The sequence below is a fragment of the Sander lucioperca genome, chromosome 3 (genome assembly GCF_008315115.2).
Source record: "Sander lucioperca isolate FBNREF2018 chromosome 3, SLUC_FBN_1.2, whole genome shotgun sequence".
NCBI classification, from domain to species: Eukaryota; Metazoa; Chordata; class Actinopteri; order Perciformes; family Percidae; genus Sander; species Sander lucioperca.
In genome coordinates this window covers 32,138,017-32,164,613 of record NC_050175.1, presented here as the reverse complement: position 1 = coordinate 32,164,613, position 26,597 = coordinate 32,138,017, and the positions used below count along the sequence as shown (strand labels likewise).

Sequence of the window (26,597 nt, the reverse complement as noted above, 5' to 3'; positions counted from 1 at the left end):
TGTGGTCAATGCAATCTGTTTTCCACAACAAGATGAATGGCACCAAATACGCTGCTCTATACACCAGGTCTTCCCTCTGGCTCTGGTCATTCAGTTTTCAGTGTGGATACCTTTGTAAAGACAAACATGTAGTTAAGGCATGGTAGATCACAATGAATTATATTAATATATGAGCTTGTACATGAAGGCATGCTTCAGTTGAGGACATGCAGTATTAAGTAAACATACTCCTACATGTCAAATTTATCTTAGACAATGTGTATTGTACGCAACACTTTTTTAGTGATATGTACATTTTAGTAATAAACAGAATTTGTAAATATAGATTGTAACATGTATGTGACTCATCTTAAAACAGACTAATGTGCTGACAGAAGGTCTTCAAATAGATTAGCAGACACAACTACAGTAAGTGGAAGAAAGACCTCAGTGTAACAGCATCAGCAACAGTGGTTAATAACTCCTGCAGCATGCTTGTTAGGTACATTAACAGTCTGAAATAATGTATTTAGAATTTTGAGAAAAGAATATTGAACCTGGTGCTTTATACAATACATTTGGCTGCAGAACTGAAGATTTTTCAAGATAGAACACTTATGTAACTTTACAATAATATATATATTTTTTAATGTGCGACATTTTATTGCAAAAACGGATATTCTGGCCTACTGCCCCGTCCGTCGACGCGCTCCAGCGCGGCTTTGTCCGAGGTGAGGGTGACGGTGATGCTGTGTGGGTGTCTGTGCCTGTCCTTCGGGCGCCTCCGGGTAACGTTGCCCAACTCTCAGGCGGGGTACATATATTTCAGTATATTCAAGTAAAAGCATCTCCGCTTGTCCCGTGCGAATGCCCCACACAAAACCCAGATGTGAGGAGGTACTTTCTAAATCACACGCGGTCCCAAAATGATTCTAATCCCGTACGAATAGGATTTATATGAATTTGCACTATAACGTTAGCTATATCAGGCTTTGACTTTAAGCTAACATTACCATTACATGCGCATCGATTAGCAATAACATCACATATGGTTAAAAACAGATTACCGGCGAGACCGTTGTGCATACCTACTGTATACGACTGTAACGTTAAATATATTAATTTTAATCCGTTTATACGGTCTGGTCTGCATAACGTTATTAGTTAGCCCGCTAGCTTGGTTAGCAAGGTGCAATCTAGCTAGCTAACTGATATTCATTGGGATGCTAACGTTGGCTAACGAAAAATGGTATTAAAACAAAATGTAACGTTACTTACCGGAAAAACTGAACTGCCGACTCCTTTGAGTGTCTTGTCGTACAACCGAACGTTGAACAAGACATTATTAGGCGACCAAGTGTCACAGTCACGAAGACGAAAGCTGGTCAACCCCTAAAGTGAAGTTTACATGCCATGGATAAGCTTTGCTAAACCTCTGTCATGATTGACAGGGCGCCAACTGTCAATCACATCATAGCCACGCCCTAAAACATCCCCCGCTTTATCGCCGATTTTAAAATCAACGAGACCATAATTCAAAAAATGAACATCATTCTGTGTTGCAGAAGACTTAAAACTAGCGATTGAGAATATAAACTCTTAATTGAAATGTTTACTGAGGTAATAAATCAAGTGAGAAGTGGATCATTTCGCCATAGACTTCTATAGAAACGGACCTCCTTTTTGCAACCGCACGTGTCGCCCCCTGCTGGAATTCAGATAGAATGCAGGTTTAAGGCACTTCCGCATTTGCCGCATTTTGCTGAACCGGATGCGCTGTCCACTAATATATACAGTCTATAGTTGGGACATACATGCTGTCCGTACCGTCTCTGGTTCCGGCTCTGACCACGGGAACAGAAACAGGACAGCTCACTTCAACGCAGCGTAATAACTCCTGAAAATAATATCCATGTCGCAAATGTATCTGTCTCTGCAGTCATCTCAACCATCGAATACAGCGACAGGAAAATAATACGGCTTTTTTTTTTTTCCTGTGAAGAAATGTGTCGCGGTGTTGGTGAATTCTTAAAAAAAACAATGCACCACTAAATGTTGCGTTATAATGCGTTGTAACTCGCGTTACTGAGATTGTAACGAGTATATTACCGAAATTTAATTAGTAATGCGTTATATTACTGCGTTACAGCAAAAAGGAATACATTACTGTAATTGCGTTACTCCCAACACTGCTTACCAGTAAGTGTTATGAATACTACAAACATGAACTCCCACGAGTTTTTAATTTGACATGGGATAAATAAGAGAAAACGACTATTGCTTACATTAAAGCCTATCAGTGTCTGTAACGTTACCTACCTTCGCACATTGCTGGCAAAGTTCCTGACAGAATATTCTCCTGCAAGCAGACTGACGCCAATTCACCTTCTCAATCTCAACAAAAAAATTGAACAGCACAGTTCAGTTACACATCCATTTCGTCCAGTGTTTTGAAATGAGAAACGGTTAGTCCGTCTGTTAAAAGCATAGACAGTGAGGCGCTTTTCCATGTTTTTTCACCTCTCTTTTTTCACCTTGTGTTTTATGATTTGTTGAAGTGTTTTCATATTTGCTGTCTTGTTTTCCTATTTGCCGTTGTGTTTTGTGATTTGTTAAAGTGTTTTCATATTTGCTGTCATGTTTTCCTATTTGCCGTTGTGCTTTGTGATTGGTTGAAGTGTTTTCATATTTGCTGTCGTGATTTGCACTTCAGGGCAACCTTAGGATAGATTGATTCAACCTATGCGACCTAAGAAATCATCTTTCTTAACAGTTGTATGACCAGAGACGTGGTAAAACACTGGTAATTAAAGCTGCAAGCTTACCCATCTTCACAGTGTACCCATCTTCTAATGGCTCTTTCTAGCAGGGTAATGCGCCATGTCACAAAGCTCAAATTGTTTTTATGAACATGACAATGAGGTTAATGTACTTGTGTTGTCCTCGGGTCAAATTTGACCCGTTTTCAAAGATTCTATATCAGAAATATGGGTTTCCATCAACCAAACTGCCCAAAAATAACATGGTTCCATTCAACGCTCTTGGCAAGTAAAATTAATGATCAGTTCACTACTTTCATTGAAGTTTGGTTCTTTAAATTTTATAGCATTTGAATAAAAAAAATAAATAAATTTTCAAAACAGTATTCTGACTAAACTTTGACGTATACCAGTCTGGGATCATCCTTTCATCATCCTCTTATCTTAACTATAAGTCAAAATAAATCATAATTTCTGTTTTTAACAAAAAAAAATTGGATATGATTACATATAAATGAGGTTTATTGACAACGGCATTAACTTCTACCGGAAAAGGTAGGGCCTATCTAGCAGAGGACGGACCCTCCTGATTGGACAGACGCACTGTCTGTCTTTCACGCTCCCAAATCACCCACAATCCTATGCACGCAGCTTTGCCGGCTCGTTAAAAAAACAAAACAACAAAACATTTACTTAAATGTAAGTAAATGTAGTGTTTGCCGTACATTTGTTATCACCGTTAATGTGTTACATCAATGTAAAGCTCAACGCTTTAATGCTGGTACAAATTACTATTATAATTAGGTAGATACACCCCGAGCTAACGTTAAGCTAACTGAACCTATCATTTAACATTAGGCTGTTAGCTAGCTGGGTTGCTGTCTTTTATGCCATTTGTGTTCATAAAGTTTAATGTCCAGTGGCATTTTCATCTCTTTTTATAAGCCGTTACTGTATATGCGTGACGTTAGCTTCACTAGCAACGTTAAATGAAAGCTAAAATATATGAGTAGTTTCCCATGTAACAAGTATAATGTTCCGTTATATGAATATACATGAATTCCAAGAATAATTGTAAAACTTGTGGTAACAAGTTGGTATTAGTGGTTTATATAATGGTGGTATTGGGGAAAAAAGCAGAAAAAAGGGACAAAAACATAATTTTTTTTAAAAGTGTTCATTTTTTCATTTTGACCCGGGAGGATAACACAAGGGTTAAATGGCCCCCACATTTACCAGATCTTAATAGAGCACGTTCGGGATGTGGTGGTGGAACATTGATGCACAGCATGGTCATGGCGCTCACAGGGGCATGTGGTCCGCACCAGTTAAAATGTTCTAGTCTCTAGTGCCTTTACTGTCACCTGGGTAAATAAGTGTATATTATTCTTCTGCTGATCACTTCCTCTTTCCTATATTGTCTTACTTATACAGTAATTGTAACAAACCTGTGAATTTACTGACAAAGCTATAACACTTGGCTGGATAAATAAAGCTATTTTTACTAGCGACTATATCTTGTAACACATCTTCTTATCTCTGTAACAAAGAGTCTTCTATTCATTCTGCCGTTCCTTTTGGTATTGCCATTTTTTTCTAGCTGAAAAGCTTAAGTGGCTTAAATTAAGCTCTTGTTAACATTGGACACAGGTATCTAAAGATGTCATGTTGTCTTATCAGTCCTACATCCCACATAAAGGCTTTTCCTTCCCACAGCTCCAACTTAAATTGCATGTGCTTGGATTTCCAGATGCTGTGAAGCAGTGAGTGTGAGTATCAAACAACAGAATCACATGACACAGAATAAAATGACTGACATTTTAAGAATTTCAACAGTGATAGTTTTGGAATCACAAGTGAAAAGTTAGAACTATCACACTCTTAAAAGAAACCTTTGGCAGACAGCACATTAGAATCAAGACCTTGTAAACTCTAAGTGTCAATGCAAAGCTAAAGGACCTACAACACATAAAAACACCGTGGCTGAAAAACAAGAAGACTAAACATGTAAAGCTCTGCTTGCTGTGTTAGAAGCTGCAGTCAAACTATGAAGCATGAAAGAGCTCCACAAATCAGTTTATTTTCCTTATGCACAAGCTTTTACCTCAAGGTGGCACTATAGTAAAGGTAAGGAAACAAAAACATTAGGAGTCAGTTTCTGGGGACCATGAACATCCAGAGCACATTTCATGGAAGTCAGGTCACTGTCTGTGGCCTCACTGCTCAGGGGGCAGAAATTATGTCTAAATATATCTGTGGATATTAAGCTCATTAAAAGTGGACTGAATTACTCTGTTTAGGTCTTCACTTCACATAAGTGTGTAGACAACTTGGATAAAAGTGTTTTGGTCTCAAAAGCTCTACAGACAACATCCTGCCGAACTTCAAAACATCCAGATTTGATCATAACAGGGTTCATGCTTCATTCTCAAGCATCTCTCTGCAAACTCTATAGTTATTTAAAAAAAATACTCCACAGGATATTACTTTAAAACAGCCTTGAAATCCTTACTACAGTGATTAAAAATGGGTTTCATGAATCAGTTCACTCAGTGTGGTGTGACGTGGCAGTTCTCACCTCAGTCCCTCAGGTCATTTGTTCATTCACAATTCTCCCATCACCATATATAATTCTATATAATTTAATACAGCCATAATAATTTAGAATGCATTTACCTTTTTCCAGCTAGATATGAAACAGTAGAAGTGCACTGCAGGTTTACTGCAGACATATTCTACCCATACTAGTAACAACAGTATTAACATAAACAGAAGATGGACTCTGAACTTGACTCACTATAACTCAAACAGTGCAAATCAAACCCTGGGAATACAGACTGTGATACAAACCTAAATCAGTCTGACATAATTTTTCCAAATACATCTGGCAACCAGGATTCAATAAAGGGAGAGGAAACATATATGTGGCAAGCCAGGAGGCCTGGGAGCTCAGGTATGGCTGTGTGTGTGTGTGTGTGTGTGTGTGTGTGTGTGTGTGTGTGTGTGTGTCCGCTGTAAGCTTGTGTTCTGCAGTTAGAGCTCTTCAGCCATCTGCAGCAGAGAGTTGATAGCAGCGTCTTTGTTGCCTTGCTGTGCGTCCAGCACAGTGCGAACCACCTCCTTATCTAGGTTGGGGAACATGTCCTGCAGAGCCTTCAGGTCCTCCTCACTGCACACTGGCCCCTGGCCCTCAACAGCTGGCACGGTTGCTGGCATTGCCATGGGCACCATGCCCTGGTTGTAGACTGCAGGCACTCCTAAACACAGGACACAGTGCTGAGGTAAGAGCCATCTTAACTGTAGCAGTAACAGTGTTCGAAAATAAACATGAAAACATGCATAAGTACCCAAATATTGTGACATAAATTTCTAGTTTACAAATAGGTATGCTAATTTAGAGTTTTTTTCAAGACCGTTAGCCGACCCTCGTTAATCGATCATTAACCGTTGACAAGCAGGCAACGGAGTCCCAGTTCACAGGTCCGGGAGGCTCAACATACTTTCTGCATTCCGTGGACAGTTGCAGACTTGTACTGGTCGCGCAGCCACGATGTTCTGTGCATTGTCGTGGACCCATGTAGCTACTTTCCTGGAACGGCTAGCTTGACTGACACAAATCCACAGCGGTATGTCTGAGCCTGTCTCACATGTTAGGTTGTCAGCTGTGTGTCTGCCTGGCATACTCTGCATGTAGGACGGCCAATTTAACCCGCCAATCCTCATTGATGTATTGGCATGTGTGACGTAGCTCTCCATTGTGAGCACCGTCCAGCAGAGAGAACAGAAAACAGCAGCTTAAAACGCAACTAGCTAGTGCAAAGTTAGCACTAGCAAGTTAACTAGCAGTTAGGAAATATAGTATAGCCTATTTTTCTTTAACAATGCAACAAAATTTTAATAACTTTTATATTTTGTATTAAAAAATGTTTTTAACTATTTAACTGATAGTATTATTTGGTTAAAATTCCTATTGTTGGCTAATGGTTAAACGGTTAATTATTAACATCTGTATTTACAAGCCTAAGCTGTGATAAACCTTATGACATTGTAGCAAACCAGGAGAAACAGGCCAGCCCATCCAGCACAGGGGGCGGGTACATAGGCTCAGACTGGGAGAGGTGATAGAGGGAGTCTATCTGCCTGTGCAGGTGCTGCAGCCACTTGGCACATGGCACTGGTCACACCTACAGCCTATCAGGTAATCAGGGGGAAGGCATTAAGAGAGCCAGCCCAAGGCCGCAGGCGAGAGGGAAGACAGTGAGGAACAAAGGCCCAGAGGAGCAGCACTTCATGAGATGATGGTCAATAAGGATATTGTCTGGGAAAAAAGACTAACCTCTCGCTCTGCTTAAACCCCCCAGGAATACACCTCCTGAAGGCTGATGGACCCCGGACGGGAAGAATCCTAAGTTAAAGTTTGTACAATTTCCCTTGTACCAAGCGACTTTATTAAAGAACACTTTATGTTTAAGCCAACTGTCTCTGAGTTACCTATGTTCATTGTGAATCGGGCTTTCAAGTCCCCTGGGTTGCCACAACATCCCTATGATATCCTCAGGGTTAATTTCAAAGACTTGACAAATCTCCAACGCAACGTGCTGACGTGCTACGGTAAGTATTGTCTCATTTCTGGTGCTTCCGTGTGTCCAGAATGCTAATTTTGCTGCTCTAGCTGAACTTTGTTTTATTCTTCATTATAGTGGTTAATTACCTGAACTAGTTCTACTCAGGCACTCGTATTTCTCCTACAGCGACTGTCTTGTTAATCTCACAGTTGTTTACACGGTATTAGCTCTGTTAGCTACTTTAGCTTAGCAATGGCTTCTTTCACTCCCTCTTCAGCTCTCTCTTGGTCGGTGTGTCAAATGTTTAGCTATTCCTCTGCCTGCTTTAGTGATAATGATACATATAATAAATTAGGTTTATTTGCTACTCTGGAGGCGAGGCTTAGCGAATGACCCGGCTCTGCACAATGGAATCTAAATCGTATGCTTCTGTAGCTAGCCAGCACCCTGTAGCTGGTGCAGTCTGACATAGTATAGCTTCTGCTCGCAGTTTCCCGGCAGCCGGGAGAATGGGTGACTGTCTGAAGGAAGCATAGCTCTAAACCGAGGCCCGGGGATGCATATGACTGTGGTTGCTCTAAGCTGAAGCCCATGGTTAACCACCAAACCCTTCATGTTTCTAACAGTTTCTCCCATGGTCTCTCCCCACTCACCCACAGTGACACACCCGCTGAGGAGCCAACTCTGATTATTGGCATCTCCATTCTGAGAAAAGAGAAGTAGTGGCACCAGCAACCATAGTCAAATGTAGCCCTGAGGCCAGAGCGGGCGATGTTGAATTCTATTTAAAAACTGCTGGCTAAGGATAAAGGTAAATGCGGTAAGATTGTTATTCATGTCGGCGGCACCTGATTACACCAATCGGAGGTCAGTAAAATTAATGTTGAGTCTGTGTGTGCATACACAAAGACAATGTTGGACACTGTAAATTTCTCTGACTCCTGCCAAACCTGATTAGCGAAGACATGTACAGCCGCATGTCATAATTCCACAGCTGGCTGTCATGGTGGTGCCCAGTAAATGATGTGGGCTTCGTAGATAATTGGCAGACTTTCTGAGAAAAAACCTGGTCTGATTAGGAGAAACGGCATTCATCCCACTTTGGATGGAGCCGCTCTCATGTCTAGAAATATAACCAAGTTTATTAGTGGTCCTAAACCATGACAACCCAGAGTTGAAACCAGAAGCAGAGCTACACACTACTCTGTGCTTCCATTAGAGCAGTTACCCACTTACTACTCATATTTCCATAACAATGGTGTCTGTCCCTGACCACTTATTCATAAAAACCTAATAAAAATGAAAACCACCACTGCAATTGTAGAACTAAATGGGAGAATTAAAGGTGGACTTTTAAATATCAGATCTCTGTCATCTAAAACAGTACTAGTAAACAATTTGATATCAGATAATCATATTGATCTATTTTGTCTTATAGAAACATGGCTGTCGCATGAAAAATATGCTATCTTAAATTAATCTACTCCTCCCAGTCATAATACTTATATTCCTCGAGGCTCTGGCCATCTTGGACTCAAACCTATTCATCAAGCCTAAACCTCACCTAAATTATAACTCGTTTGAAAGCCTTGTTCTGAGTCTTTTTCACTTAACTTGGAAAACATTACAGCCAATTCGATTTGTTATTGTGTACTGCGGTCCAGGTCCATATTCTGAATTTTTATCTGAATACTCTGAGTTTTTATCAAGTTTAGTCCTTAAATCAGACAGAAAATGTCTTCCAGAAAATGTGGAGGGTGACGATGCCAAAACTTTCTTGGAGAGTTGGCTCCCAGACGTCCTTGGGAGTGAGAACTTCCCTACTCCGCTGCGGATCGAGCAAGCGTATCGCATACCGGCCAAATCACTCAGCTCTACAAACCCCACTTCAGCTCCCAGACCATTGATTGCAAAATTCTTGAACTTCAAAGATAAAGTGCGGGTGATGAACGTGGCACGGAAAAAGAACAAGGTGCCATACGGCAACCGACAGGTTAAGTTTTTTTCTGACTTCTCCACTGATGTGCAGCGCCAGAGGAAAGCCTACAATGTGTTGAAACAGACGCTACACTCCAAGGGATTCCAGTACGGGCTACAGTATTCTGCCAAGCTTCGAGTCAAATACCGCGGAAAAGACATTCTTTTTCAGACCCCTCAGGATGTGGATGCGTTCCTGCAGACTATAGACAGTGGCAATACCCAGGAGGGACCTAATTAGAATATATGGTCTTCTTGAGCCTTGAATTTCAAGGTGAGGAGGGCTACTTTAAGCAGCGCAATTTAGTCTGACGTCTCTATAATTTTACGGTTGACTGACTGAATAGGCTATCCTAGCCTGCATATTCAATATAATAGTCTGTCGATTAAATATTATAAGGAGTGAGCTATTTGAGTTTTTCCCCCAATGGGAATGATTTTGGTTATAACATAGAACAATTTACTTTTACAGAAATATTTAATAAGGGTTGTTAAACATTTGAAGCTAGTAGTCAGAGATAAAGGGTATAACGTGAGCTAGCACTGTTTATTTTGCTCCTTTTATAGGAGCTACAAGCCTAGGAAGGTGACATTTGTTTAGTTTGGACTGTATAGAAGGCAGTCAGTAGGTTGGATGTTAACTTTTAAAAGTTTTGCATATTCTGGCAAAATGTTCTACTATATTATGGTTAGTGCTTTTTTTGTGTCTTTCAGTTTCTTTTTTACCCTGCTTTCCATTTTTTGTTATATTGAAATTACATGCGATGTCACAGGAACTCTTGTCCAACTCGGTGCCCCCTGATAGAATATCCTCTAAGTTATTTCATGACGAGTAATCAGATATGTAAAATATCATCATGGAATGTTCGTGGCCTGGGTGGATTGGTTAAACTATAACAAGTTATGACTAGACTTAAACACTTGGGTTCTAAAATTGTGTTCCTTCAGGAAACACACTTTGTGTCGGCTGAGGTTATTAGACTGAGAAGAAGATGGCAGGGACAGGTCTATGCAGCTAAATTTTCATCTCATGCTAGGGGTGTGGCTATTTTAATCCACAAATCCATCCCCATTCAGATTAATTAAGGGGCAGGTAGCCTATATCATTTTACAAGGAAGTCTGTTTGGCCATTACCTCAACTTGGTTAATATATACGGCCCCAATAAGGACGACCCAGACTTTTGTAACAACATTTTTCTGTCACTTGCATCATTAAGAGGGGAAATTATTATGGGAGGATATTTCAATTGTGCATTAAACCCCAATAACGACCGAGTGGTCAAAGTCAAACGGAAAAGTAATTCTCCACTTTATGGAAGAGTTGGGCCTTTGTGATGTATGGAGGAAAAATAACACCGATAAAAGATAATTCTCCTGTCATTCAACCTCACACAGGACTTATTCACGGTTAGATTTTTTTTTTATTTCTAGAACTTCACTATTTAGGGTTAAGAACTGCTACTATAGCAGCATAATACTTTATAACCATGCCGCAGTATCTCTAGAGTATAAGGTCCATAAAGAATACTATGGACCTCCTAGATGGAGATTTGATAACAAATGGCTTCATGATCCAGAATTCATTCACTTTATCAACACAAATATGGATATGTTCTTCCAAGTCAATACATCTGAAACGTCATCCTTAATCAGATTGGACGCCTTTAAGGCTTATATCAGAGGGCAGATAATTAGCTATACTAGCTATAAGTCTAACAAACTTAAAAATAAACTGTTGGAAATGAAATATCAGTAAATAAGGCCCTCAGTAATTTAAATAGATTAAAACAGCAATTCTACGATCAGGGGGGAAAGGCTGGAAGATTGCTTGCCTGGCGTATTATAACTTTACAGAATGAGAAAACAATTCACGAGATGGAAGACTCAAACAGAATTATTACAACAGACCCCAAGGAAATAAATGAAGCATTTCAAACATTTTATCAATCACTGTACAACTCAGACATTACATCAGACAAAAACTAATTGAACCATTTTCTTGATGGTCTAGAATTCCCTACTCTCTCCGCAGAGGACAGAGAGGTTCTGGATAGACCATTGGAACTGGATGAGTTGTACAAAGCCCTAGCTAATATGCAGACAGGGATAGCAGGCGGTCCAGATGGGCTCCCTATCGATATATACAAGATTTTTAAAGATAAGCTACTACCTCCCTTATTTGATATGGTCAAAGAGGCTTTCAGGACTAACTTCCTGCCCCCTTCTCTTTCTAGAGCACTTATTACCAACATCCTAAAGCCTGGTAGATTACCATCTAAGTGTGAATCGTACTGACCTATATCTCTCCTGAACTCAAGTCATAGTCATAAAATAGCCCCACATCATCACATACCCTTCACCATACCTAGAGATTGGCATGGTTTTATGTCGGTTAGCCTAATAGCTGGTTTGATTTGCATTGAGAGATGATTTTATGGAAAGTACCCCATGCCAGTTAAGTTATTTTGAGGGGACAGCACATTTACACTGTTATACAAGCTGTACACTTAATACTTTACATTGTAGCAAAGTGTAAATTCTTCAGTGTTGTCCCATTAAAAGATATGACATATTTACTAAAATGTGAGGGGTGTACTCACTTTTGTGAGATACTGTATGTGGTGTTATGGTGTGTCAATATTGAAAAAAATCCAATAAATATAATTAAAAAAAAAAATAATTTAAAGGTGCAATATGTAATATAGTTACTGTTTTAAATCCAAAAATGATCACAATATGTCATCAGATATTAAGAAAACTTGCTAAGCTAAAATACTATCTTTTCTGACAACAATGCTAAAGCCAGTATTTTCTCTCTTTTGAAATGTTCATTCCTTGATGGAATGTTTGTGTTTGTGTTTTGGCCTGTGTGTTGATATCAACTGCCCATTTTGACAGCCAGGCCGGGTTGCCAGGTATACCTGTAGAAACGCAAACCCAGTGCGCTACAGCTATAGTACAACCATGGAGGCAGCAAACAAAAGAACGGGATCAACGGATATAGATTCTACCAGACCTAAAAAAAAAACAAACCTTGGCATGTTTCTAACAGTTGCATGACCAGAGACGTAACAAAAGAGGTGTATTTGAAAGATGGAGACAGCTTAGAGCCCAAAAGGACGCCGAGTTGGCTAATTTCCTCCTGAACAGGTAAGCATTAGCTTCAGGCTAATTTATCACGGCTACTAGGGACGGGCATTTTCAGTCATTTCAACAAGTGTACTCACATTGAATTATATAGAGTACTCGAGTTGGTTACTCGCAAAAACAATTGAGACACTGCCAGTAATGTGATCCCGACTGGTCCTGGCTAACGCCGCCATGCTAACACGCCATAACTGCTAACATTACCGGAGGACCAGGCAAGTGGGCCATGGCTGTTTACAATGTGTAGCCTGTTTGGCGGCCGTAGCCGACAACGGTGAGTAATTTTAAGCCAAGAAAGGGTGGCTGTAAATCGGGTAGAGAGAACCGTAAGTTTGCGCTGTTTTTAGTGGTTATTGCCGTCATTTTAAGCCCAGATCAGTGTGTTTGTCAGTCGGGTAGAGAGGACGGCGAGGTAGCGGTGTTTTTGAATGCTGCCATGCTTATGAAACATCCACATCTGAGTTGAAATCCCTAATCTTGTCATCAGCAACACACTTAATACTTTATTTTTTAATCGCCTGTGGTTACAGATGTATATGCGAAGTTCCAATTAAGGCATACTGCTTGCAATAACATTCCCTAAAACAAAATAGGCTGGGTCAGAGCCATTGTATGTGTGCTAAATTAAATAGATGCCTTCCAGTCAATGTGATCCCTGGCCCTGCTTTTTTTTTGCTGAGCTTCATAATTTGGGGTTCATACTTAGTCACTTTAAGTAGCACACAACTGCGGAGTGGTCAGTTGTCAAACGACTGCGGGAGGGGCTGAGCATGCTCTTAATATGCAAGAATATCTGCTCACAGAGATATGTCGATCCGAAGACTGTCAGCAAAGCTTCTTGACAGCAAAACTTCTCCAGTACAGACATCCAGCAGGTAAAGATGCAAGTTCCGTGATCATGCCTTCCAGCTGTTTCCGTAGCTCTGCAAACTTTGCCACCCAGAGGCGCGGGAAGATATTTTCGGCAGGGGGTGCTGGGGTCCATGTAGAGTCTAAAGATACTATGTTACACAGGCTCCGTATTCTGCAGACCACTCTACCTCTGTCTCCTTTTAAAAACTCACTCGCCCCTCCCCTCCATGAAGTACAGCTGAGCTGACGGTGCGTACAAACTATATCCCAACTACACAGCGAACTCCAAAAACCAGCGATGAAAAAAGTAGGCCTATCTATCATATCTGTGTGAATGCGTGCATATAAACTAAAATGTTATTTATACAGCGGGGAAAATAAATATTGAACGCGTCAACATTTTTCTCAGTAAAGATATTTCTGATGGGGCTATCGGCATGACATTTTCACCAGATGTCAGTAACAACCGAAGTAATCCACAGATATCAAAACAAATAAGTCCATAAATTAAGTTGTGTAAAATAAAGTGAAATGACACAGGGAAAAAGTATTGAACACACTTGCTGAAATGTATTTAATACTCAGTAGAAAAGCCTTTGTTGGTAATGACAGCTTCAAGACGCCTCCTGTATGAAAAAACTAATCGCACACATTGCTCAGCTTTGATTTTTGCCCATTCTTCCACACAAACTGTCTTTAAATCTTGAAGGTTCCGGGGGCATCTTCTATGAACTCTGATCTTCAGTTCTTTCCAGAGGTTTTCAATTGGATTCAAGTCGGGTGATTGACTGGGCCATTCTAATTTTCTTTCTCTGAAACCAATTGAGTTTCCTTGACTGTGTGTTTGGGATCATTGTCTTGCTGAAATGTCCACCCTCGTTTCATCTTCAGCATCCTGGTGGATGGCAGCAGATGCTTATCAAGAATGTCAAGGTACATTTCTCCATTCATCCTTCCTTCAATTATATGAAGTCTGCCAGTGCCAGATGCTGAAAAACAGCCCGATATCATGATGCTCCCACCTCCAAACTTCACTGTTGGTATGGTGTTTTTAGGGTGATGTGCAGTGCCATTTCTCCTCCAAACATGGTGTATGCTATGACAGCCAAAGAGTTCAATTTTGGTCTAATCTGACCAGATTATATTCTCCCAGTATGTCATTGGCTTGTCCAGATGTTGTGCAGCAAACTTTAAGCGAGCTTCCACATGCCTTTTCTTGAGCAGTGGTGTCTTGTGTGATGTGCGTGCATAGAGGCCATGGTGGTTGAGTGCATTACTAATTGTTTTCTTTGAAACAACTGTACCTGCTTCTTCCAGGTCTTTCTGAAGATCTCCGTGAGTGGTCCTTGGTTCTGCGAAAACTCTTCTTTTTTTTTTATTTATCTTTTATTGGAAAAGCATATTGAATTTTACAATTGTATGACATATTAAGTATATTACATTGCTTTACCGGTTTAAACTTTTAATACAAGAACAACAGAACTCAAGTACGGGTGGCGGGGGAGCCAATTTTCTTCCATATTATTTAAGTTAGTGGTATTCATTTAAAATTGAAAATCTGTGCAAAATTAGTAAGAGGCAGCAGTGTCTACACAAAGTCTGATCTAATCGGCTTAACATATTCCGTCCACTTGGACCATATCCTATAGAAAGTGTCCCTCTGCAATTTGAGTGAAAAGGACAGTTTTTCCATTGTGTAGATCTCGTGCACAATGTTAATCCAGTCCTCAGTTGTTGGTGGTTCTGGTTTGAGCCATCTCCTCGTTAGAGCCTTTTTACTTGCTGCCAGTAAGATGTAAAGAAGTTTCTTGTCCTTTGAGTCCAATTGATCCGTTGAAATGTTGCTGAGATATAAGGTTTCAAAAGCAAATGGAAAAACATTCTGTATATGCTCATGAATTTTAGACCAATACGGAGAAATAACTCGACAGTCCCAAAAAATGTGGTAATGGTTAGCACCACACCCCCCACATCTCCAGCAAGCATCTCCATTGCCCCGATACCTCTTCTGAACCGGGGTGATGAAAAATCTCATTATACTTTTCCAACAAAATTCACGCCATACATTAGAACCAGTTGAAACCCATTGTATTTTGCATATATGTTCCCAACATTCCTCTGTGATTCTCAAGTTACCTTCTTTTTCCCACCTCATTTTAACATAGTGTGTTGTCTTTTTTACACCGCAGGATGCTGTTGTATAACCTGGATATAATTTTATTGTGTGCTCCTGAATTTGTAGTTAAGCCCTCGTTCATCTGCCGGGCTGCCCTGGGAACGACCCGCGGGGGGAGAGAGTTCGCCTTCACTGCAGCCGTGGAGCCCGGTGTTTTCTGGCTGGAATTAGAAGAGGAAGAGGATGCGCGGACCGTCCCGCGCCGCAAGGAACCGGAGAGCGACCGTGGGACTTTGACTCGATGCCGGGGGCCGCGACTGGAGGACTCAGCACCTGTGGACTAACTGGGCCACTGTACCGAGTTTGACTGGAGGACGCTGTGTGTAAGTTTTGAAACCAACCGTTGGAGGGACACCTAACCAGACTGTAAGGAATGATGAATGCTGGCTATTCAGTCTACAATCTATATTTTTGAGGACACTTAATCGGGTTGAAAAAAGGGAACATGATGAATCCTGAGGATACTGTATGTAAGTTTTGAAGCCGAGCTTTAAAGGGACACTTAACCAGACTGAAGGTACATGATAAATACTGGCTGGTAATCCTAAGGATACTGTAAGTAAGTTTCGGAGCCAAGTTTTAAAGGGACACTTAACCAGACTGAAAATACATGATAAATACTGGCTGGTCAGGTTACAGTTTATGTTTGTTAACAATTAAGCTAGACGGAAAGAACATGAGGGATACGGTCTGTTCAGCTCATAGTCTGCTTATTGCTCCAACTAGATTGGTCTGTTTTTCACACAGCTTAGTCCAGAAATAGTTTGAAGGTGTTAATAATATTGTTCATGTTTAACATAAGAATTCACTGGACCTGTTTCAATTAACCTGTGACGTAAGACAGGAGGTGTAGTTTTGAGCTGGAGTTTTGCGCAAACTGTGTTTGATGTGGTCACGCATTTTACAAATAGGGGAGGGGGTCTGCGGTCTCAGAGGGTTAGGGGATTTATTTTACTTTTTATGTTTTTGTCACACCTTGCTCAGAGCTAACAGTTCAACCTTTGCTACAGATTTGTCAGCAAAATCCGTTAGGGTACTTGAGACACTTATGCGTTTCAATTTTGAAGATGGCTGAGCTCTCAATCCTTACAGTTAACATCAGGGGGCTAAACGGGCCGATCAAACGAGCTAAATTCCTGGATTATTTAAGAAGGAAAAACATAGACGTGGCACTTATACAAGAGACACTTGCGTAAAAGAGATGTAAATTGTCTACAAAATAAATACTTTAAGGTTGCTGCCTCATCTCGTGACGACACCAAAACCAAGGCCTCCATTGTGTTGCTGTCGCGGAAATCTGCACTTACCGTAGACAAAAGCAGTAAAGACTCTTAAGGCAGGATATCTTATATATGTACCACGATAAGGAGTAGGAAAATAGCCTTTGTCTCGGTATATGCACTGGCTACATATGAACAAAGTTTCTTCCCACGCCTAACCAATGAATTGCTCTCTCTCAATGAATATTCACTAATTATAGGGGGAGACATGAATGCAGTACTAGATTTAAACCAGGATAGATCAGGGGTCAATCACACGAAAGCCCAAAAACGCATATCGAACATGTTTAAAGCAGTTGTGGAATTTTTATGTTTTATGTTTATCCTGTTTTGTGTATTCTGTTCTCTGTGTATATTTCAGTTTCCTGTTTTATTTTGATAGTCTAGTTTTCTGTCTTGTCCAGTTTTACTTCCTGTGTTTTCCCGCCCTTGTTGATTACCCTGTCTCTCCTAATGTGTTTCACCTGCTGTGTCACCTGCCCCTCGTTACCTCATTACCCAGTGTATTTAGCCCTTGTCTCTTGTCAGATTGTTTTGTGTCCGTTTTGTGTCTGTTCGTGTCCTGTTCCTGTCAGTTGTGTGTTTTTCAGCGTGTTTTAGCCTGGTGCCTTTTCTTTGGATCCCTTTGTTCTTTGGATTCCTTTTTGTCTTGTTTTTTGTATAGTTTTTTGCCTGTTGAAGCCTCAGGACTCCCTTGGTTTATTTTTGTGTTTTTGTTCAATAAACCCTCATGTCCAACCTTCTGCCTGCCTGCCTGCCCTCTCCCTGCGTTTGGGTCCTTTAATCCCTGGGAACCACAACAAGAACCAGCAATTCTGTCTGATCACAATGCGCTGATAACCACATTCCCTTGTGATATGTTAGGAGAAAGATCTAGGTGATGGCAATTTAACAATTCCCTTCTCCAAAACACAGCTTTTGATACATAGTTTAGAGCCAAGCTGGCGGAGTTTATATCAATCAATACTGAATCAGTTTCGGACCCGGCGTACATTTGGGACCTACCATCTTACAAACTTTAACCTCGGCCATAGAGAGGGGCACCTTTCATCAACAAACCAACACTGCACTAATTTCGGTCATACACAAAAAGGGTAAAGATCCTAGTGAGTGCTCAAACTTCAGGCCCATCAGCCTCATTGGGACGGATATTAATCTCTATTCCAAAGTCTTGGCACTACGCCTAGAACGCTTTATTGAGAAGCTAGTCCACCCCGACCAATCAGGGTTTATACCAAAGCGTCACGCTGCAGACAATATATGTGGATTATTCCATGTAATAGAAGAAGCCAAAAACCTTCCACCAACGGCAGCAGTTTTATCACTCGACGCGGAAAAAGCTTTTGACCGCCTAGAGTGGAACTACTTGTGGCAAGTAATGGAGAGGCTTGGTTTGGGAGCCAAATTCATTGACATGGTACGTACTTTATATGCGAATCCCACGGCCATAGTCTCAACCAGTGGCCTGCATTCACAGCCATTCCCCGTCGCACGGGGCTCGCGACAGGGATGCCTGCTATCTCCCATGCTATTTGCGATCCCTCTTGAACCGTTAGCCCAAGCCATAAGGCAAAATAAAATATGTAATGTCCAGATTAAATCCAATAGCAACTCAATATCGTTATTTGCAGATGATGTTTTGCTGTACATCTCTGACCTTGAGGACTCTGTCCCAAAAATTCTTAAGATCTTTAACGAATTTGGCTCAATCTCAAAGTCAAGTTTATTTCATCCATAGAAATGGAAATTACAGTGCTCATACCCGCCTAATACAATACAATAAATACAATATAATACAATACATAAATACAATACAAAATTTATAAAAATGTACGTTTAAAGTGCTTGTTATGCTGTCTGATAGTCTGAGGTATAAAAGAGAGAGCATACCACTTAGTTCGTGTCACAGGAGGCCTTAGCCTACCACTACGTTCCATAACTCTGCCCGTCAAATTACCATGAAGAGGGTGACCCGGGTCCCTCGTTATTTTCTGTGTCATTTTTTCCAGACGGATGTCATATACTTGATCCACTGTATTTAACTCTCCTACCATTTTTCCAGCCCTTTTAGTCACTCTATCATTCCTTGCCTTCTCCGTTATCCCAGCATTCCCACCCCAACCCACCACACAGTAACTCCAAACACTACATATCACTGACATAAAAAACATTCTCACCACATCTGTATTCACCTTAAAGGACTGCAACTTCCTCATACAGTATACACGTGGACTTAATTTTTTCATCAGTAAGTCAACATGATCTGACCATGTTAGCCTATCATTAAAAACAATGCCCAAATACTTGTATGTGCTCACTCTTTCTATTACTGAACCTTTAATTTCCACTGCCTCAGTTGTCATCTTATTTCTCCTGTAATCAATTACTAATTCTTTAGTTTTCTTAACATTGAGTTCTAGGAAATGAGTGTCACAAAAATCAACAAAAGCTTTTATCTCATTTTGATAGTGACTATAGTCATCATTTTCAATTAACCCAATGAGCGCTGTGTCGTCAGCAAATTTAACAACTTGACAGCTTGCCTGCTGTGGACGGTAGTCTGCAGTGTAAATAGTAAAAAGAAAGGGTGATAAAACAGTTCCCTGAGGTGACCCTGTGTTTGTCATGATCTTGTCTGACTTAACTTTTGAGTTTAGCTTAACAAATTGAGACCTGTTCTCCAAGAAATTTAGAATGAAAGAAATAAATACACCTGGAACCTTCATCATTAAAAGCTTATTTACTATGATGTGTGGTTGTATCGTATTAAATGCTGAGCTAAAATCATAATACAGAATTCTCACACACCGTCCCCCTGCATCTAGGTGAGCACAGATACTGTCCAGTTTACAGACAATAGCATCCTCTGCCCCTCTCCCTTTCTTATAAGCAAATTGACAGGGGTCAAGAAAATGCTCTACATGAGGCTTCAGACTATTTAACACAATTTTCTCACATACCTTCATAGCTATGGAGGTTCGAGTCACTGGTCTTAGATCATTCATACACTCAACGGTTGTCTTTTTAGGTACTGGTATAATGCAAGATTGTTTCCATAAATCCGGTAAAACTTTATGAGAGAAACAATTAAAAATACTTGAAAAAATACTTGCTAACTGAAAAGCACAGTCTTTTAATACTTTTGGAGACAGTCCATCTGGACCTGCTGCTTTAGTAGCTTTCAGCCTCATAAACATACCATATACCTCCTGATTGTTTGTTTGCAGGGTATAGTTATCATCCTCTGTGTTCCCAATCATATCCTTGAGTCTTTGTCTTTCATCAGAAAAGTCTATTTTGTCAAATCTATTATAGAAATGATTTAGGTTATTAGCATATTCCCTTGTGCCATTTAACTGGGATCTATTTACCTTCCCTTTCCCTGCATATCCACTCATTAACCGCATTCCTTCCCAGACTTTCTTCATATCATTCTCTTTAAAATAATTTTCTATTTCGCATTCATACCGATATTTCTCTTTATTTATTTCCCTTTTAAGTTCTTTATGGATCTTTTTCAGTGTATTCTTGTCTCCCCTAGCAAAGGATTTCCTTCTGTCATTAATTAACCTTTTAATTTCAGCATTCATCTATGGTTTACAATTTGCATATACATTAACCCTCTTTTCCTGCACAACCATATCATTGCAAAAATGTATATACCCACAGACGGATTCAGTAAATTCATTTATATCCTTGGCACTATTTTCAAAAACCGCCCAGTCCGTATTTTCAAACGAATCTTTCAGTCTCTCCATCGCGTCTTTTGCCATCTTTTTCACCGTGATCGTTTCCTTTTTGTGCCTCTTTACAAGTGGGATATATTTGGGACAGAGCAGGATCAGATTATCGTCCGCCTTGCCCAAACTTGGCAAACTTCTGGACATATACGCATAGTATAGTATATAGCCAGACATATACTCTGGCTATAAAATCAACTGGAATAAATCTAATCTTCTTCTGCTGAACAACGGACAGGTGACATCAGCTATTAGTGATACAATACCAACCCAAAGCAAAATTACATATTTGGGCATCACCATTCATGCATCACTACAGCGAGTTGTCCAGGACAACTATGAAACTATACTAAGTGTTCAAACAGATCTGGCCAATTGGTCTGTGCTGCCGGCATCGCTACGGTCCAGGATTGCTGTCGTTAAAATGAACATAGTTCCTCGTGTGAATTTCTAAAGTACAATGATCCCCTTACCCCCACCAATAAATTTCTGAAAGAAACTTGATGGTGGCCCTCCCCAACCTTAAAGTATACCACAGAGCTTTTCAGCTACGGGCCCTCAGAGTGTGGATGGACCCCTCATCTGGGAGTACCATGGGGAAACATGAGATGCACCCAAACATTAAATGGCTTGTTAATTCTCCGGTGAGAGGATTAGTTTCCAGGATTTATGCTAAACTGATGCAAGTATCTGTAGGAGAACTCCCAATATTAAAGAAATGGGAGCGAGAGCTGAGCCCTGAGGGGAACGTAATTAATTGGGAGACAGTTTGGGACAACATTTCCCACTGTTCCCAGAACCCAAATCACCAGTAGATCCACTTCAACATATGCCATAGGACATATTGGACTCCTCAGAAGAGATACGTCTCTAAAGCCATTCCTACTCCCTATTGTACGTTCTGCCAACCTGAACAAACTGGAACTTTCCTGCACATGGTCTGGAGTGTGAACAGGTGCATGAGTTCTGGAATAAAACAACATCAATAATATCTGATGTGATAGGATGTCGTATTCCTACTGACCCGATTGTTTTGTTACTTAATGATGACTCTAAATACACCTACTTGGGAGACAGAAGAAAATTTGGCAAGCTGGATCAACCGCGACCAAGAAAATGATAGCTCAGCGCTGGCTCCCCTCCCCACTCGCTTTGTTTAAAACAGTGGTGACACCGTGTCTCTACCTTACGATGATTTCGGTACACCAAACGTAGATTTGCGCTCTGGAGTTCGGCTGATCAACCCTGCCATGAGACTCTCTTCACCGGAGACAAAGTACCAGCGCGCTGTAACAGCTCAGCGGGCTCTCTCTGTCACTTTTTGGACGTTTTCTGTGTTGGACACTGTGTGGAAACGGGGGGCTCGGGGCTCAGTGGATAAACACACTGTTTTGGGAGAATTGTGATGTTGCATCTCCATACTGTATGAGCGCATAGGGAGCGCAGGACCCCCCCCATCCTCCCCTCCTTTCAGAAGGTAAGGTGTTTTTCTCACCGAACAAACACATCAGGCGGGAACTCCTGCCTTCCATTAAGACTGGTTATTACTGCCATATTCACCCCGTCAGGTCTCAGTGCTGCTGATTCGCATGACTCCATGAACAGAAGCATTGTGTGGAAGCGTCGCTGTACGTTCAGAAAAAGAGATTTAAAGGTCTGTTAAAGGTTACGTCTGCAATATGCAGCGATATGCACACATCGCTGCATATCACGCTAGTAAACATTAATAACACGTTACACAGCAGGTAGCGTTAGCCTACCATGAGCTACAGTAGTAACTGGATTAAACACGGTTAAAATGCTGACAGCTAAATGGTGTAAAAGTGAGACTGTATTTCACTGTAGAGGATTCCAAAACCGGTGACGTACAACAGTCTGCCGCTAAAGCTATGAGCTAAAAGACACAAACTACCACTTGGTCACTGCTGTTGTCTAAATGTTGCATTTACTGGTAAACTGGTAAACCTTGTGGTGCATTCAAAGTTATTGTAAAATACACTTTTCTCATCTGTTTTTGTCTTTTAACAGCAATTTCCAGTGAAAGTAATTATTGTTAAAAGTTATTGTTATTACATGTTTAATCATTTAAATTCCCCCCTTTTTTGTGCTGATCTGAAAATTGATCTGAAAAACTCTGATCCGTGACTCAAAACCGTGATCCGATCCGTGAGTTTTGTGATCTGTTGCACCCCTATTTGAGAGGGATGGGAAATTATATTGCAAGCCATTATCTCATTGTTTCATTATTTAAATGTGTGGTATAGTTACATAACAAATGAATTGCTCCAAATAGAGGCAGTTTAAAACATGGCAACCGTATCATCAATTTCGGCAACCAAAAGTTGATGCCTAGCTGCCAAGCCCGCAACCACTTCAAAAGGTTAGCGTTGAGCCCTGCCAGGAAGGCCTTAATAGCATCAAAGCAGCCGACAAACTGCTCCAAAACCTTTCTGCAGCTTAGCCACCTGACTGCTGAGTGGAGAGGGACATCTTTGTATGCGCAGTTGATTTCCTCAAGCAGAGACTGGAACTGTCGGTGTGTTAGAGCAGATCGCTTAACTATGAAGTTAACAACTTTTTCACAAAGATTTTCTTGGTGTATTATGCAGTGAATTTTCACGATGGGGTAACCAACTTGTTGCTGATTAATGTGACGGCTCCCCACTGTTTCCTAACCATGACGGGGGCGCCATCTGTTGTCACTGCAAAAATCTTGCTAATGTCAATCCCTCGCTCCTCAAAATGCTCCAGAAAATCTCTGGCTATGTCCTCACCTTTTGTTGTTTCAGGCATTGGCTTTAAGCAACAGAGCCCCTCTCTTACAGTCACATCACCATATCTTGCCATGACTGCCAAACATGGTATGTCATTTACATTCACACTCTCATCAAGTGCGACGCTAAATACCATGGTTTCTTTCAAGCTTATGTTTTCTGCCATTTTATCGATACTTCTGGCTGACATGGGAATTCTTTTATTCTTGATTTTAGAGTCTCTTTTTTTGGTAAGCCATCTACAAAAACACCTGAGATACAGATGTAAGCCTCCTTAATATATTCTCCATCAGTATATAGGCTTTCCCTGTTTTGCAATGCAATTAGCAATGTGATAGCTTGCTTTGGTAGCATGATTTCTGGCCATGGCGAATACTTTGATGGTGTCAGCTTGCTTCCTATACCTGGACATGGCACATTTGATGGATTCAGCCTACATCCTTGAAAATGTTCTCATGTTTGGCCTCAAAATGACGTTTGATGTTCGGCAACATTATCAAGACATAAGGTCCAGACAGCACCTTATCAGTACTGTACTGTCAGTACACATTACTGACAAGAACTGAACATAGAGATCATATTCTCCTGTATTTAGTTTCTCTGCATTGGCTTCCTGTAAAATCCAGAATTTAATTTAAAATCCTTCTCCTGACCTTTAAAGCTCTTAATGGTCAGGCACCATCATAGTACCCCCACTAGAACACTGCGGTCCCAGAATGCACAGTTACTTGTGGTTCCCAGAGTCTCCAAAAGTAGAGCCAGAACCTTCAGCTATCAGGCTCCTCTCCTGTGGAACCAGATGGCCGCCCACCAAGAGCCTGGGTCTGCCTGAGGTTTCTTCACTAAATGCTTGCTCTTGTGGGAATTGTTAGGTCTACTAGTATAGTAGTATACTACTATACTAATTAAATAGTTAAATTGAATCTCCCAGAGCCACTGTGTGTGTGTGTGTGTGTGTGTGTGTGTGTGTGTGTGTGTGTGTGTGTGTGTGTGCGTGTGTGTGTGTGTGTGTGTGTGTCTGACCTGCAATGGGCACATATCCTACTCCTTGCTGATACACAGAGGGCATTAGGACCACAGGCTGAGTCATCATCCCTGCTGGTAAGGACTGAAACAAAGACAGAGAGAAGAGTCAAGCTCCACTGCTTGTACTGAATGTGTTTTTACCACAACATATCTAAAGGGACACATGTTGGACTTCATTTCCTGCATTCTGATGATTTTCTTCTTCATACATTTTTGATGGAAATGTCTTTTTATGTAAAGTAAAAAAGAAATCTGAATATAATGGAATATAACGCAGTAAGGCTCTCAGACATTCTGTATTGTTTTCTAATATTCATTCTCCTGTAGATCAACTTGTCTCATTCATGTTCTGCTGAGTCAGCGCGCGTTATTATGGAACCCGCGCAACTTCTAGGCAAGACTCGCCCTTCAATAGCATTCACACACTACTATTGGCCAGGCGTCCATGCTTATGCAAGGTAACGTAACCCGATTTGTTCAGGTCCTATCCCCTGACCAATCAGCTATCCTAACCTTAAAACACTCGAGGTCAATGCCTAACCCAAACCAATCGAGCTGCTTCATAGGGCTGGACTTGCCTAGAAATTACGTAGGATCCATAATAACGCAGTCAGCGCACATATAGGCATGATTTACTCTTCCCTCTTCTTTCGTGTCTTTTGTTGGAGGAAGTAACCTCTTTAAATGAGAATGTGGCGCCTGTTCACATCAATGATAATAACGCAATTTCATTTATATACCCCTGGACATAAATAGCTCATATTAGTTTTAGCAAGATTTCTGCTATTCAAAACTTTCTGCACAGTTAAAACATTTCCCACATGTGTTCTCTCAGATTTCGAGAAGAAAGTCGTAGTGTATGAAATGTCATCACTGCACTGCATTTAACAAACTAATAAGGATAATCTGGTCACGGATAACATCTCTTGCCTGCATCCAGGCGCCGTCTTACTCCCTCTTCCTCTTCTTGCAGTTCTTGTACTCATAGAACTGAACATCCAGTAACTATTTTCCGTTTTGTGATTTATTTATTTTGCTGTGACGGCAGAACGTTACCAGCAGAAAGACTTGGTGTTTTTGGCAACTTCAGTAATATCTGCTGCCTAACTGTGTGTCTAATGAGGACACACAGTTGTGTCGCTCAGAGGAGCAACGTTGACCTTCAGAGGCACAGCAGCCTTCAGTGGTGTTGATTGGGTATAACTTGTGACGTGTAATCAACCAGATAGTGCTGTGGGCGGGACATTGAGTGAGACAGAGTGGTAACTACAGACAGAGAGAGGCTGCATACACTAACACTTATTTTCACACACACAACATTATGACCAGTGAGATTTACATGTGTCGGACTTTTAAAGTAAATCTACTTACAGCAAAAGACATCACCAGGTTGATCATGCCCTCCTTGTCGTCACCCTGCCTGCCACTTAGGCTGAACCACTCATCCACCACACTGCCCTCCCTCAGGCCTTCAGGGATGGTGACATGAGTCCATGCTATCCTGTCGTCCATGGAGAACGCTCTCTGGATGGCACATCAGCAAAAACATGGAAACAGACAAATACATGCTCATGAGATGCAACACATGCAAAAAGGTAGAAACAAAACACACAGATTTTTCATGGAGCTGTTGCTCTGTCGTTGGCAGCAATTAGTTGTCTGGAACAGAACGTGTCCTCAGAAGCTGTGGTTAATAGAGTGGATGTGTTTTAGTTATTTAAAGCCAGTTATTGTTGGAAAAAAAAGAGTACTAAAATATTGTACTCAAGTAAAAGTATTTATTGAACTATATTGGTTCATTAAAGCCATTCACATGATTTTTAATAAATTATTAATCAATAGTCCAAGTGGCCTGCAACCTTTACATTTACATTATAATTCATTACATTAAGATGACGTCCAAAGGGACTTCCAACAAGTGCATTCAGCCATTTTTACTTTTAGGATAGGTCTACTCTTATGTAAAATATGTTATGACTTTCCTCATCAATTAAATATATTAAAAGCCAAATGGTAGATTAGAATAATAATTAAAAAAACGGCAATTCTGACAGACCAACAGTCCCCACAAACATACTGTACATAATTAGCAGGTCAGATGAACTCTGTGGCCTCTGCAACCTCCTCACCTCATCAAAGATCTCCAGGTAGAAGGAGTCCACCCCAGGAGGCACTGTGCACTGGATCACCTTGTTCCAGCGCGGGTTCTTGGCTCCATTGTGAGCAGTTGGTGTTTCGTAAACTGCATAGCCCAGTCGGACCCTACAGTACGGATCCATCCGAGTCATACCATAGTTTTTAGCCAGCTTGGCCTATACAGC

General features: G+C 40.8%; 1 protein-coding gene across 1 annotated transcript in view; it reads right to left on the bottom strand.

Annotated features, from left to right (window-relative positions):
• Nucleotides 1-4,536: 4,536 nt before the first annotated feature.
• LOC116041089 (toll interacting protein) overlaps nucleotides 4,537-26,597 on the bottom strand; it is a 57,809-nt gene continuing 35,748 nt past the window's right edge. Inside the window, exons 3-6 of the mRNA XM_031286953.2 lie at nucleotides 26,406-26,588; nucleotides 25,648-25,800; nucleotides 24,274-24,358; nucleotides 4,537-5,995 (exon numbers count right to left, since the gene is read on the bottom strand). Coding sequence (XP_031142813.1) covers nucleotides 5,772-5,995; nucleotides 24,274-24,358; nucleotides 25,648-25,800; nucleotides 26,406-26,588 — 645 coding nt within the window. The 3' untranslated portion in view covers nucleotides 4,537-5,771. The remainder of the gene's footprint in view (nucleotides 5,996-24,273; nucleotides 24,359-25,647; nucleotides 25,801-26,405; nucleotides 26,589-26,597) is intronic.